The 15,107-nt window shown below is 44.6% G+C and overlaps 2 protein-coding genes and 1 long non-coding RNA gene across 4 annotated transcripts; 1 reads left to right on the forward strand and 2 right to left on the reverse strand.

Annotated features, from left to right (window-relative positions):
- Positions 1-227: 227 nt before the first annotated feature.
- LOC127770836 (G-type lectin S-receptor-like serine/threonine-protein kinase At2g19130) lies at positions 228-2,735 on the reverse strand. Its single transcript, XM_052296619.1, has one exon. It carries the CDS (start codon positions 2,733-2,735, stop codon positions 228-230), a length of 2,508 nt encoding a protein of 835 aa, XP_052152579.1.
- Positions 2,736-4,723: 1,988 nt separating this feature from the next.
- LOC127771113 (uncharacterized) lies at positions 4,724-11,739 on the forward strand. 2 transcript variants are annotated; one of them, XR_008017081.1, is made up of 6 exons: positions 4,726-5,864; positions 5,966-6,085; positions 6,203-6,322; positions 9,777-10,204; positions 10,349-10,720; positions 10,895-11,739. It is a non-coding gene; the product is annotated as an uncharacterized LOC127771113 (long non-coding RNA). The 2 variants fall into 2 exon arrangements; XR_008017080.1 differs by having other exon boundaries at positions 4,724-5,864; positions 10,349-11,739.
- Positions 6,587-9,575, reverse strand: LOC127771112 (G-type lectin S-receptor-like serine/threonine-protein kinase At2g19130). Its single transcript, XM_052296939.1, has one exon. The coding sequence runs from the start codon at positions 9,297-9,299 to the stop codon at positions 6,876-6,878; it is 2,424 nt and encodes an 807-aa protein (XP_052152899.1). The 5' UTR covers positions 9,300-9,575; the 3' UTR covers positions 6,587-6,875.
- Positions 11,740-15,107: the final 3,368 nt, after the last annotated feature.

Below are 15,107 nucleotides of genomic sequence, written 5' to 3' on the forward strand. Positions count from 1 at the left end.
AAAGAAAATGGAACCGTGACTGGGTAGCACAGGTGTGTTGAAGAAGAAAAAAAAAAGAATGCTTGATCGGCCTTGGAAATAATGGAGACGAAAGAGGAGTACTTTTGAAGAGATTGATGCAGGCTATAATACATCGTCTTTCGTCGCTCTAAAAACATTGAAGTGATTGCCTTGACTAAGATGTACTTATCGTAGTATGTGGCATCATTCATCACAAAAGTTTCAGGTCAATCTGAAGTAAATGCCTTGAAAAATATTTCTGTACAAGCTGAAGCTGGCTCTCCTGCGACTGCTTGGAGTAGATGTGGTACTGGAGGTACTCTGAGTTCACGCACACCCTCAAGAACCTGAACGACCTCGCCCATTGTCGGACGATCAAAATCGGCGTCTTGAATGCACCAACAAGCAACCTTGCAAGCTCTTTCGATCTCTTCCAAATTGGCGTCTCCACATAATCTGTGATCCACCAAATTTTGGATGTCTCCCTTGAGAAGGCTATGGGCAACATGCAATGGAAAATAAGCAGCATTGTGGCCTTGACTTGTATGTCCATCACATGAGTTGCGCCTTCCCGATATGATTTCAAACAACACCAACCCATAGCTGTAAACATCAACTTTTGTTGTAATGGGCACTCCGCTAATCCATTCAGGTGCAAGATAACCTACGGTTCCTCTCACCGTAGTCAGGACTCGGCTTAAATCCCTTTGCATGAATGTTGCCATCCCGAAATCTGCAATCTTAGGAACGAAAGATGCATCTAAGAGTATGTTTTGTGGCTTAATATCACAGTGTATGATGCGGTCCCGACAGCTTTCGTGCAAATAAGCCAGCCCTCTAGCAATCCCCAGAGCTATTTGATACCGAGAGGTCCAACTTAGCATCGATGTGGTGTTGCTCTGAAATAGATGGACGTCTAGAGAATGATTTGGCATGTATTCATAAACAAGCAATCTCCTGCTGCCTTGGGAACAAAAACCAATCAGCTTAGCTAAATTGATGTGTTGGATTACTCCAATTGAACTTACTTCAGCTCTGAATTGCTTCTCCCCTTGGCAAACACCATGAAGCATTTTCACTGCAATGGTATTTGAGTCACCTAGAGATCCCTTGTAAACAGAGCCAAAACCGCCACTCCCTAGCCTCTCTGAGAAATTCTTAGTTGCACGCTGCAAGTCGATGTATCTAAACGCAATGATCCCATTGCCACCCTGAACATTTCCCAGTATGCTACTACCAGGCCACTTCTTTTGGTTCCTGCAAATCATCAGTGTCAGCAGGACAAGCACCAGGAAACCCAACGTCGCACCGGCGAGAATCCAAATGAGCATTCTCCTTCTACCGTTCTCCCCATTCTTCTCAACTTCTTTCGCGGCAAGGCGAAGGTGAAGAAGCTCCACCTTGGCTGTCCCATGGTCGTTGAATTGCTGCTGTTTTACATTGAAGAGTTCATCATGCCAGACACGGCAACCACCACCATGGCCATAGGAATAGGCGGTGCAGGAGCAATCGCTTAAGCAGAGATTCGCGCACTCGCTCTCGTCGGTCGCAGCCGCCATGTTCTGGGCATTGTGTGGCAGCCTGACGCATGGTAGAGAGTAAAACTTGTCTGAACTTTTGCTGCTGTTACCAGCAGCAGCAGTACAGTCGAGCGGAGCATCTCTCGCGCACCCTCCGGTTCGATCTTCCAGCTCCCAGTCCACGGGTGACCGGACGGAGAAGCCCTCCATGCATCCGCAGCTCGGAAGGACGCCGTCGTCGCAGACGGCGAAAGGCCCGCACGTCGCGTGGACGTCGCACTGGGATTTCGGCTGGCTGGCGGCGACCACCCAGTCCTGCAGCCCCTCGTACCAGAGGAACGACTTGAGCTGGCCGGAGACCTCCAACGAGAGACGCGTGATTACGGTGGCCGTCTCGGTAGGAGACATGAAGTACTCCTCTCTGCTATTGCTGACGAACGCTGAGCCGGCGCCCATGTCCGGTATCGAGTCGAAGAACCGGCCGTTCCACTCGCCGCTCGACCAGTAGACGACGCCGGAGGTGAGCTCCACGAGGACGAACTGCGCGGCGCCGGAGGGGTCTAGCTGGAGCGAGTACGCGCCCGGAGCTTGATCGGCCGTGCTCTTCCTGGAGACGAGGCGGCTGGTTAGGCCGGTGACCTTGTCGCGGACGATCTTTGCACCGGGGAGGAGGCTGTTCGTCGGGTGGTCGAAGCTCTGCCACAGGATGTGGGACGACGACGCGTTGGAGGAGGAGCGCCGGAGGATGAGGTTCCCGCCGTCGGAGAGCGTAGCAACGACGGCGGCGGCGGTGGTGGTGGTGTTCGTCGTCGTCGTCGTGGCGTTAGCAACAAGGGCGGTGGAGGTGGACCATGCGATGGACTTCTTGGCGACGATGATCACGAGGTTGCCGTCGTCGGGGGAGACGGCGAGCTCCGCCGTGGCAGGGTCGTCGACGGCGATCGGGCTATCCCCGTTCGCGACCCACACCGGGGTGACGACGCCGCGAGGGACTCTGTTGAGCCATGTACCCAGGTACCACGTCGGAGCTCCGCCGCCGCCGCCGCCGGCTTGGAAGAAGCCGAGCGCGTAGTTGCCGTTGCTGGAGACGAGCCTGTCGTTGCCGGCGAGTGATTCACCGGGTGAGATGGTGTCCCTGGAAGCAACCATTACCACCGGGATGCCTGGTATTGCTAGGGAGAAGAGGAGCTCGAGCAGGATGGTGAGACGACGCATGGCCATTGGAAACGGAAGAACTGAATTAACTTGGGATGTGACAGGCTGAACAGCACAACGGAAATAGCTGAAATTTTTAGGGTGAGTTTGAGCAGAAACTGATTGAGGATATTGGAATGGTACGCAAAATGAGGTGAGCTATTAGTTTATAATTAATTGAGTATTAACTATTTTAAATTTTAAAAATGGATTAATATGATTTTTTAAAACAACTTTTATATATATTTTTTCTGTAAAAAACACACCGTTTAATAGTTTGAGAAGCATACGCGTGAAAAACGAGATGTTTTTCTCTCTCAATCTCCCCAGATCTCCCAGGAACGAACTAAGCTGGCCAAGTCTGACGCGGAACAGCTGAAATATTAGTGAGGTCAAACAACGCGCGCGGGTGCAGGCATCACGAAGATTTTTTTTTAAGCTCGCGAGAGTTGGAGGACTTTTCAAAAGTCTTAGGTCCTCCCCCCGTTGAAAATTAAAAAAAAAGTCTAAGGACCTTTGATTCAAAGGAAAATCACAGAAATTTCATTCTTCTAGAAATTTTTCCTATATAGTTCTTTGAATCAAATGAATGAATCCAATGAAATACTAGAGAATCCTATGGAATACTTAATGCCATATAAGTTTTGAAGAAAATCTAACATGACGTAAAACCTTATGGAAACTTTCTTTTGAGTCTTTATCTTTCCTCTAATTTATGTGTTTTTCCTGCGGTCTAATCAAACGGTTATTCCTATGTTTTACAATTATCTGTTTTACACATATATTCATATCAAAATCTTGTGTTTTTTCTATTCCTATGTTTTCTCATTTATACGATTCAAAGGGTCCTAAACAGATACCTGATCTTATGTATGTTTCTTTTTTTAAGTCCCCGAGAGTTACACCTACAAACGTAGAGTAGACATGAGCTCTACTCCCTCTATCTTAAAAAAAGTCAACTTCTAGCTATGTATCTGGACATAGGCAGATACATAGCCAGAAGTTGGCTTTTTTTTATGGAGGGAGTACGTCTTTCCTTTTCTTTCTAGGCATAGTATCTAAGCATTAATGTACCAAAATATTTTTCTTTCTTTCCTTTCTCTCATCTCCATGCAACATTTTTTTTTTACTAATTGCTAAGAGGACTTAGATAGCAACTATATTTTTATTTTCATTCATCCCCTCTTTTTCTTCCACGTCATTAAATTTTACTTACATGATAATGGAGAGAGTTTGTACATGCCCTAAGAAAGATAATTGAAGAGTCGCATTCGTTAAGGATGAAAATATCAGGAAAGGAAAGGGTTACTATTTTCTTGTAACTAACTTTTTTTTTCTTGAACAATGAAAACAAAAGGGTAGAGCCAGAAACGAAAATGTATCGATTCTACCGGAATATCGGAAAATATCATAAACGGAACTACTCCCTCCGTCCTAATATGATCATCCCCTAAACAAAAGGATACCCGGAACAAGGATATCAAAACATTCATCATTATGAAATTAATCTTTATCAATCAAGCATACATGCATGCATGGCATTACGGCATTATGCGATGCGTATTTACTCTTTGCACAAATAAACAAAGAGATATTTTGTTAGATGATGATCATTTTGAGAAAACTAATGATTAAACTGGGATGGATGGAGTAATAGAATAGAGCATCGGAAACACCGTATCATAATAACAAGGAAGTTTCTATCAAGTTTGCATTATAAATTTACATTATATATACAACTACTATTGACGATTTAAAGCACAAACTAACTAATAACTTGTAGCACAGCTAGGCATGAAAAGAGGACCGACCTGTGAACTTACTTACATGTTAAATAAGTGGTAACCCACGGGTCTATCGTAGTCTGACTTACCATATATACATATATAGAAATATAAGTGGGTCAACCTATAAAACTATTTATAAGTTAAATTAGTAGGATCCATTAATTTTGCATATATATAGGGTTGGTGGGTTGACCATCTTGCATTTGCATCTCTAGACGCGCAGCACGTGTATCGCTGGACCTGTCGCGGCATTGTCCGTAAGTTAGGTGGGCTGTGGTGGGCTTCTTCGACCACGGTGATGAAGACGATGGGCCTGCAGCCTCGGACGAGTCGTGAAATTCCTCTCCTCTGCGCGCGGGGCGCGAGCACCGCCGTCGCCGCCTCCGGGTTCTCCGGCCTCCGGCGTCGCCGACGGAGATGGGGCAGATGCGCGAGCGCGACGGAGCATCCCTCTCCGCGGTACGGTCTCGCCGCCGCTACGTCTCCTTGTGCTGGTTGTTTCTTCGATTTGGGGGGAAATCATCTTTTATTATTCCACAAAATGTTAGATGCGCTGAGGACGATGCGAATCGCTCGAGATACTGAGGGATCCTTGGGGCTAGCCCGCTCGCAAGCGTCAGATTTGTGGGATGCGTCTTGCTCTCAGGCCGGTAGATCATTCGATTGGAAACCGTCGCCATTTTGTTGTTCGTTGAAAGGAAACATAGATTTGAATATATTAGGTTTTTCTTTTCCTACTATTTTTGGCAGTACTTTGTTGCAGGGAAAGAATGATGTATTTATGGTTCATCGTTCACTGAACAAGTGAATCCTAAGATTGGCAGTGTTAACTTCGTTGGGCATTTGGGCCTAACTCATAGTACAGTAATACTATAATCTTACTGGAAACAAGACACCAGTTCATACCAGTGAGTTTGTTCTGATCTATCTTTGTACCAGGGAGAAAGTTACTTGTCAGGTGCTCAAAGCAGCGCTACAGATGGTTTTGATTTCTACAGTGAATGGAAGGCTTTTTGCTATTTGCTTTTCATATTTTTTTAGTTGCTGACTGCCACCAACTCAGGTGGCTTCTTGTTGTGTATTGTTTTAAACTTCGCATATATCCCATGCAGTTTGTCATTAGATTGGATGCCATTTCATGATGAACAGAATTGAAGTAAGCATGATGAGAGATGCAGCCTTCTCTATCCAGTTTATTTACTAAGGGAAAATTTAATTATAACAATACATATACTAAAATATATTCAGGGTTCAGACTAAAGACAACTACTGAAGGGAACCTCTCAGGTTTACATCAAACCTATCTTCATGTCAAGAGTTAATTGGCTGGTGCACTGCTTGTTGTAAAGCTTGTTCCGTCGAGGTACCCATCAACTAGCTCTACATATGAAAAAAAAAAAAAACAACTAGGCTTGATGGCTAGGAATGTTGATGTGTCAATACTTATTTTGAAGCTTCTTGCAGTTACCTTACTTCTTGTGACTTGTGAGGCTTGGCACAGGCACACAACAACTACTTGTGAAGCTAATCCAACTCTACTTAGCTGGTTATTACCATCGACTTGCCTTGACCCGTTCACCAAAGGTAGCTCTTTGTTTAGCAGCGGCAGTTTTATTCTTCTATTATGTTTTGTTATTTACTCATCTTGGCACTTATCTTTCTCAGATCAATAGTTTTGATGGAAACTGATGCAGTATACAGGTTGCCTTTGGCAGATGGAATGGCCTATAAATCGCAACTATCTGCAGCAGCAACAGCAACTGTAGATGAAGAAAGAGAGACAATCAAACATGCTCATCCATTATCTTCCTTCAGTGATTGGTAACAGACGCCACAACTTTTAAATTCCTTGCAGTTCAGGTAGTTAGTGTTTGGACTTGCATGTTATTTTGGCTTACAAAGTTCTTGTGTTATAGTTGTAGAATGTGGCTACCCTTGAAAATACAAGCTGCAGCTTAGCAGCCAGGCTTCTCCTTTTTGTTTGCCAGTGAACAATTTAGCCTTGTATTTATAGGCCATGTTTGCGTAATATGAGCATAATTGTCAGGTTGTCACACATTCGCCAATGTTAGGCTCAACAATCTACTCTCTCAACTGACAAGGCAATGTGCCCCTGTGTGTCCGGAAACATCTCAATTGGCAACATGAAAAGTGTATACGGTACACTAATACCTACAGATCTTACATAGACACGAAATATATTTTGTCTGGAAAGCTGGCACGATCTCCTGCTTGGGCACAGAGATCTTAATTACATGAGTTTATTTAACATGATCTCTTAAAGACCTTAGATGTTATTCCTAGTTTTCTAAAAGGGCAATATAAATTATAATGTCCTGATAAACTACTTTTAATTGTGAACCAGCATATAGATTTACACTGAATCAAAATATTGTGGTATCACTGAATGTGAGCCTCCTGTGATAGCACTTAGTAGTCTTGGCAATGGAGGCATGTCGAGTTCAAGTAGACCCTCAAGGGCCTGTACCACCTCAGCCATTGTTGGTCGATCAAATTCGTTGTCTTGAATGCACCAACATGCAATTCTGCAAGCTCTTTCAACCTCCACCAGGTTCATGTCACCTTTCAAACTGGCATCCACAAGACTTCCAATGTCTCCATTGAGAAGCTTGCGGGCAACTTGCATGGGAAAAAAGAATGAATAATCACCATCCCTGAAACATTCATGACTTGAGTTCCTCCTTCCTGATATGATCTCAAACAAAACCATTCCATAGCTGTAAACATCTACTTTAGATGTAACAACTGTTCCACTAATCCATTCAGGAGCCATATATCCAATAGTTCCTCTCATTGTTGTCATTGCACGGCTAAATTCCCTCCCCAAAATCTTTGCCATTCCAAAATCTGCAATTTTAGGCACATAAGATGCATCGAGAAGTATATTCTCTGGCTTGATATCACAATGTATGATGCAATCCCGACAACTATTATGCAAGTAAGCAAGACCTCTGGCAACTCCAATAGCTACTTGGTACCTAGTAGTCCAATCCAAAACTATACCATTAGCCTCGAATAAACACACATCAAGGGAGCGGTTTGGCATGTATTCATACACAAGTAACCTGTTATCACCTTCGCAACAAAACCCAATCAGTTTAACTAAGTTAATATGCTGGATGATTCCAATTGAATTCACTTCTGCCCTGAATTGCTTCTCTCCTTGATAGGCTCCATCGAGCCTTTTCACTGCTATGGTAGAGTTGCTTAGGTACCCCTTAAATACAGAACCAAAACTTCCTCCCCCCAACTTCTCTGAAAAGGCTTTAGTTGCCCGTTGCAAATTAATATATCTAAATGCAACGACCCCAATGCCACTCTCAGGCTTTTGCAGTGTGTGAGCAAACCATTTCCCTTTTCTCCTCCAAAGTATCAGAAGAAGGATCATCAAAAACAAAGTGGCAGTGGTTGCACCAATGGCAAAACCACTTATATTTCCATTCTTCTTCCTTTCTGAGCTTGGCAACTCTTTTGCAGCAAGGCGAATGTAAAGAACTCCCCCATTTCTGTCTGAAGAAGCATCAGATAGTTGCTTTACGTTATACAACTCATCATGCCAAATGGAGCAGCCATCTTTCACATAGGAATATGCAGTACAGGAGCAGTTGCTCAAGCAAACCTGTGAGCATTCATCTCCACTGGTTGCAGCCTGCACATTTTCTGCATTGTTGGGCAACCTAATGCTTTGCATAGGGTAGAACTTATCTGTGAGGCTTGTCCTGTCCTTGCTACTGCCACAACTTAATGGAGTATTCCTGATGCAACCTCCTGTTTGATCGTCAAGCTCCCAATCCTTCGGTGATCTTACGGAGAAGCCTTTCATACAGTCGCAGAACAGATCCTTGTTGTCATCACAGATTGTGAAAGGTCCGCAAACTGCATACACATCACAGTGAACTACAGGCTGCCTGTAATTCTTGAACCATTCTTGGTTTCCTTCCAACCACATACCCACAAAACCTATCCCAAAGACATCTAGTCCAGCGTGCACGATAGCCGTGTCATCATACAAGGTGTATGTGAAGTAAGCCTCTTGGTCATTGTGGACAAATGTGAAATTTGGCATGACATCACCTATCATCTCTGGCGCTAGGCCGAAGTATCGGCCGTTCCAGTCCCCACTGGACCAATACGCCACAGTTGAGTTCCATAGCAGATGACCCTCCCCATTGAGCCCTAACTCCAAGGAAAATATACCAGGAGCCTGATCAACCGAACTTTTCCTGGAAACAAGACGGCGGTTCAGGCCGGTGACCTTGTCCCAGCCGATCTTCGCACCGGCGAAAAGAGTATCTGTTGGGTAGTCGAAGCTCTGCCAGAAAATGTTGGATGAGTTTGAGGAGCTTCGTAGGACAAGGTTGCCATTGTTCAGAAGCACGGCTATGGTGTCATTGGTTGTGATGTTGGCACGGGTAGACCATATGATGGATTTGGTGGCATGATCCAGGATGGCCAGGTTTCCATCACCGGAGATTGCGAGCTCCGGTGAAGTGGGGTCCACCACTGGGTTCTCGCCATTGGCGGTCCACAGCGGGGTTAGCTTGGAGACCTTGTTGAACCATATGCCAAGGTAGGAGTTGTGGTTGGTGTAGGAGGAGGACTCATTACCTGGCTTGAAGAAGCCGAGGGCGAACTTGCTGTTGTTGGAGACAAGCCTGTCACTGCCGGCAAGTGAATGGCCGGGTGACACGGTATCCGTGGCGGCGGCGTAGCTCGCCGGAGTGTGCAGGGAGAGGAGGAGCAGGAGGCCAAGAAGGACATGACAAGGGAGAAGCATGAGGAAGCAAGAAGATGAACACGGGGGAAGAGTGGTGAAGGAAAACTGAAGGATGAACACAGTACGATGCTGCAAGCAGGTTCAGTTGCTGTTAAGAATTCAGACCACGGATTTAGTTTAGCTCGCAGAATCGCAGGTCAACGTGGTGGTGTGACTCTGTGAGCAGACATCTCAATCAGTCGTATCAACTAATGATATTGTGTTTAACCTGAAACAAACCTCGAGAAGTATGATTGGTTATCAGAATAATAGTAATCTTTGTCATCTTGGTCAAACCTCAACGCTGAAGCGTTTGGACTCAGAAATGATCTGTGCCCAACTATTCAAGACCAAAAATTGGTTGTTTTATTCCTCTGCCAGCCATACGCAGGTGAGTAGGTGTATTCTTTTATGTGGACTTGCGAAACACTGCAAGTTCCTTCCCAACACCAATGCAGTGTACTCTACTTGTTCCAATTTTGTTTTTGATGGTTGCAGGTCCAAATGGAAAAGCTAGGAGACAGAAAATTTAGGCTAGTTTGTAGTGGGCACCGATGGGATCAATTATTATATTCTTATCCAAAAGCAGAGCACTAATTTGGACCACTCGATCATGACCAAATGGATGTAAGATAATCAACTTCAAATGGCGGCTTCGCCGACATCAGAAAACCCTTTCACACACGGAGTTGCACAGTGCAGAGCATGGGCCATGGCCAACAACAAAAGAGAAGTCCAAGAAGGATGCGTAGGATTTGGAGGAGAGGAAAGAAGAAGTGAGGGAGTCAACGCAAAAGAGTCAAAAATGCTAGTATAGGCGTCAGAATCTTTTTGAAACGAGACAAGCGTAGGAATTGACTGAATGACGCTCAGTGTGAGGCTGGAACACCGAAGTCTGTAGTTTGCGCAAGGGGCACAACTACCTGGTATAAACTTTTTTTTTCTTTTACTTGAGATCAAGTTGTTTTTTTCTTTCTTTCCACATGTATGTTGATTTTCTTTGAAACATTTGATTTGAAATATGAGTGCACATGACAATGTTATGCCTAAAGTTCCTTACGGAAGTGCAGGGCCGGCCCTGGAGGGGGGGCGAGCGGTGCGGCCGATCTGGGCCCCCCCCCCCGGGGGCAGATCAGGAGCCATCAGGCCTAACAGAAAAGAGAGAAGCGCGGAGCGTGATTAGATGAGCCCCTTGCATGCAGAAGGAAGGCGAACGAAATCACGCGATTCAGGGATAGCGGCGCCGGCTCTCCTCCTTTGCTCCTGATCGGCTGATTGATCCTCACGGCGATCGCGAGGCGGCTTTTGGCGAAAATCGCAACCGCGCGTCGCTGGTGCCGACGCAAGGTTTCCGGCGGCTGCAGCCTGCAGATTTTTGCTGCTGTTCCGGCGAGGCGGCAAGTTCGCACGAGACATCATCAGACTACCGACAACAAGACAAGGTAATCAGAGATCAGTTCACTAATTCTGTATTTCTGTGACTGTAATTCAATATCACTAAATCACTGATCACTAGTCATGTGCTCATTGCTCAACTGATTGTGATGTACTGATGTGTGGCTGCTCAACTGCTCTTTTTTTAGTGTTGATAATGTTAATTTTTTTTCAATTATCAGACTAGTAGAGATCTTCAATGTCCCAAGAAAAGTTAAATGGTCTGGCATCTTTATTTTATTGAGAAGAAATTATCAGATGAAGTAGATGAAGTTGATATTGGTACCATTATCAGAAGAAATATATATATATATATATATATATATATAGTAGATAGGGGCCTCCATGTTTAATTTCGCACCGGGCCCTGAAAAGTCAGGGCCGGCCCTGAAAAGCCGGCCGGGCCGGCCCTGCGGAAGTGTCGTAATTGGCAGATTGTATGGCGTGATGCCAACGCTAGAGAATCTTTTATATATGCTAAACAATGTGAAAACGGACAGCACTACAATGTGATGTCGCTTATCATTGACTCTGGTAATTGCGTTTTTGCTCGTCGTCCGTACGGCTACGCGTGCTGCAAGTAAAAAAAATATTGTTCAACAGTGCTAAAATGATTATCTAGTCTATTTCAACAGTGATGTCGTCTTCACAAGAATTGAATTCTTGCATTGCCGATTGGGCGAGTGATTGTGTGAACTGTGAACTACTCCATCCGTTCCATTTTAAATACAGTCATGAGTTGTTTTCGTGTCCAACTTTAACCGTTCGTTTTATTTAATTTTTTTAAAAAAAATAAAAAAACATAAGTCATGCATAAATTATTGCTAATATTTTATCATCTAATAACAATAAAAATACTAATCATAAAAAAAAGTTAAATAAAACGAAGGATTAAAGTAGAACATGAGAATTTATGGGTACACTTAAACTAGGATCATGGAGTAGTATACGTGAATCACACGTGTATTAGCAATCAAACATCACATGTGGTTGATTTACCGCTCAAAATAAAAGAAGGGTGTGAAAGGGAGCAGAAAGCTGTGGCTGGGCTTGCACTGCGGCACACAAAGCGTGTCGAGAAAACGGCCACCAAAACTATGGTGGCAAACAATGATTAGCAAATTAATTATTGCCTTAACAACATTATCATGTCACGTCGTCGCGTAATCATGGGTACCCAATAAGTTTGGCACTGGCCTCCAAGGCCTTTTCACTTTGATGCCATTTTTAACCTTACCAAATTTTGGTAAAGTTGCCAAAAAAAAGTGACTACATTTAGTTTGCTGCCATATTTTGGTAACTATATAAGAAATCCTACCAAAATTTTGGTAAGTTGCCAAAATTTTGGCACAGTTACCAAAATTACGGCAATGCCAAAATTTGGTAAGGTTTTTTTTTGGCATCAAAGTGAACAGGCCCCAAATCTCCTTGATGATGTCCATGTTTAGCGAGAGAGAGCATTTTTATCGTCGAGCTGAGCACAAATCGGCGCACTAATTGGTCGTTGAGTGTGGTAGATGGGCCGGCTTGTGCTGATGGCTTTCTCTATTTGGGGTGTGTTTAGTTCACACCAAAATTGAAAGTTTGATTGAAATTAAAATGATGTGACAGAAAAGTTGAAAGTTTGAAGAAAAAATTGGGAACTAAACCAGGCATTGGTCTATGTCTATCACGAGGTATAAGAGCGAGAGAGAGGGGAGGGGGGAGCACAGAGGACGATGAGACGGAAAAAAAAACAAGAGGAGAATAAGTCCGTTTATTTAAGGGAATAAGGGTTACAGAGGAACGAGTAGGGATGGAGCAAAGACTCTAATTTTATGCAAACATCACATCACATAAAAACTATGTCAGTGTATCACATAAGATAAAACCGCTATCCAAGTCGTTGAGGGGCTCATGTCGATTTATACTGGTTTTTATAGCTTGGAGGACAATCTGTATCCGGTTTTGCAGTTAAGGGACGCGGATGAAACTCGGACCCGTAGCTAATGGCCGTATATAGACTTTTTCATGGGTGAATTCACGCAGAAAAGCTCGCTCGCATGGGGATGATGGGCCGGCCTGTGCTGGTGGCTGAGAATCTGACTCCTCTCTGTGGAAATCACAAGCGTTTGAGGTGGTGTTTTAAACCGATGAAAATGGAGATTAAGTTAGCATACGTAAAATGAGAAAGTCATTAGCATGTATCTCATCACCCTATAGTTCAACAAATGGTTTCACTCATCACTCATCACTCGTTCTTTCATTTATCACTCAACGGTACAGATTATCACGATCACATCCAACGCTCCATATTCACTCCACCTCCCCCTCGATGCAAACGAGCGTCCCCACCCCACCCCGACCCGCGCCTCCCTCAGCCCATCCCTCTTCTCTCCCTCTCACGCGCCGCCGCCGATCTTCGCCATCGCGAATTCGCGATCTCCTCCTCGCCGCCACCATTCTCCTCCTTGCGAGAACAACGTCGCCTGCTTCGTCGGTATCCTCCGTGCCGCCACCTTTCTCTGCCGCCAAGTCATGGTCGCCCCGACTCGCTGGTCTCTCCTCCGCACCTCCCTCAGGTCGCTGCTGGTGTGGATCAGGAGGCCAGCCTTGATGCCCTGCACTATCCAGCCGCCCGCCGTTGCCGCTCCCTACTGCGTGGATCAATTCCTAGCCGCGTGGTCAACGTATGTTGCGCCGCATCGCCGTCATCGTTGATGCGCCGCCTCACTGTCGTCTCACGCACAACTGCCATGAGCACCTGCTACCTTCCCACGCGCCGCAGTCGTCCCACCTAGATGTTGCTCCCATAACAAGGGAAAGATAGATGCAGCAGGGGCGATGTAGGCGGCGGCGCTGCTCGTCTTCGCGCAGATGGGCACCGCCGGAGTGGAGATAGCCCTTACCGGCGGGGAAGCATCAGGCATGAGGGGTCTCGTCGGCACGGGGAAGCTCACCAGCAGGCAGCACGCACAGCAGAGAAACTCACCGATGGGGTGAGCTGCAACTATGGAGTTCCTCGCCGGTGGGGGACCAGAAGGTGAATCCCGTGAGAGGTGAGTAGTTGAACAAAACTCATCATGTAGTTCGTCAGCAGGTGCAGGTGAGCAGTCTTGAACTTGGCATCGTGGAGGTTCATCATGCATTCTGAAACAAAACTCATCATCCAGCTAGCTCTTGCCCGCTTTTCTGCAGAGTACGATGAACGCGGGGTGCTCGACGAAATGCCCCGTCTGGCTCCTCACCTGCAATGCATGTGTTCTGGAGAGTGTTTATGGATTCTGGATCTTAGACCCCACAACGACTTGGATCATCAGTAAAGCTTCATCCTGAAGGTGCGTATTTGCCGTTGTTTCGTCAAAATACTATGCATGATCTTTAGGTGATAAAATATTGATTGAATTGTCTACTGCTATCGCTCAGAATCCGTACTCCATCAATCTTACATATACACATATTTGTTGCGTCAAACAAAAACTTGCTTTCCATACATCCCTGAACAATTCAGCCGCACAACTGCTCTTGACATATCTCATTCAGAAAATTTTTTTCTCAAATTAGTTGGACTGATAGAAAAATATTGCTTTTCAAGATTGTAAAATAACCAACTGACTGGGAAGTTGATGCCATATGTTGGAAGCAATATGCTAAAATGTTAAAGAAATGCATCTAACTATTGTACTCAGTCAATTGCAAATCTCCACCTTGTTTTTTGATTTATAGTTTCTTTGGTTTTAAAGTAAAATAGGTCGACATGGGAACTTTACTAGCAGAGGAATGGGCTTATATTCTTGGAAAAATACATTTCTCCATGCAGAATGTGATCATAATAATGGTACTTGCTGCCATGATTTCTATCACTCACGCATGCATTGCCCTTGACGATTGTATGAAGTTCAGATATTTTGGTGAGTTCACCCTCTATCTCTCTCTCAAACCATTATTTATCTTCACTATTCACTTACAATTTCCCTCGTATTAGTGAGTTTACGAAGAAAAGATCAGATATTTAATAACAAAGTTAGCTCCTTTGGAACAAAGACAAAATGCTACTTTGATAACTTGACTTCTCAACACCACTCTTATCTGCACACAATTTTTTAATGACCAGTTTGAACTTTCATCTCTTTACAGTCATCAAGCAAGAAATCCTTGGTGGTTCTGGTTTATATGACTTCCTGGAAGCAGTAGGAACAACAAGAGTTACTTAACTAGAAATCGAACTTGCCTTCTTGATGCATCAGATGAAGTGATGAACCATAAAGGGAACAACACTACTATCCTCTCCAAAATTGAGCTGCTCAGGACTTAGTAGAATTGAATTTACAGCTTCAGGGCATGTGATTTATCCATTCTCTCTTACTGTTTATTCGAAAATGCAAAAAATTGTGAAATTTGGTTGTAGCTTAGATT

This window comes from Oryza glaberrima, chromosome 4 (genome assembly GCF_000147395.1).
Source record: "Oryza glaberrima chromosome 4, OglaRS2, whole genome shotgun sequence".
Classification (NCBI taxonomy): Eukaryota; Viridiplantae; Streptophyta; class Magnoliopsida; order Poales; family Poaceae; genus Oryza; species Oryza glaberrima.

What these genes read in the sequence shown, in the direction of transcription:
- LOC127770836 (XM_052296619.1), bottom strand. Translation starts at nt 2,735, where the DNA reads ATGCGTCGTCTCACCATCCTGCTCGAGCTCCTCTTCTCCCTAGCAATA.
- LOC127771112 (XM_052296939.1), bottom strand. Translation starts at nt 9,299, where the DNA reads ATGCTTCTCCCTTGTCATGTCCTTCTTGGCCTCCTGCTCCTCCTCTCC.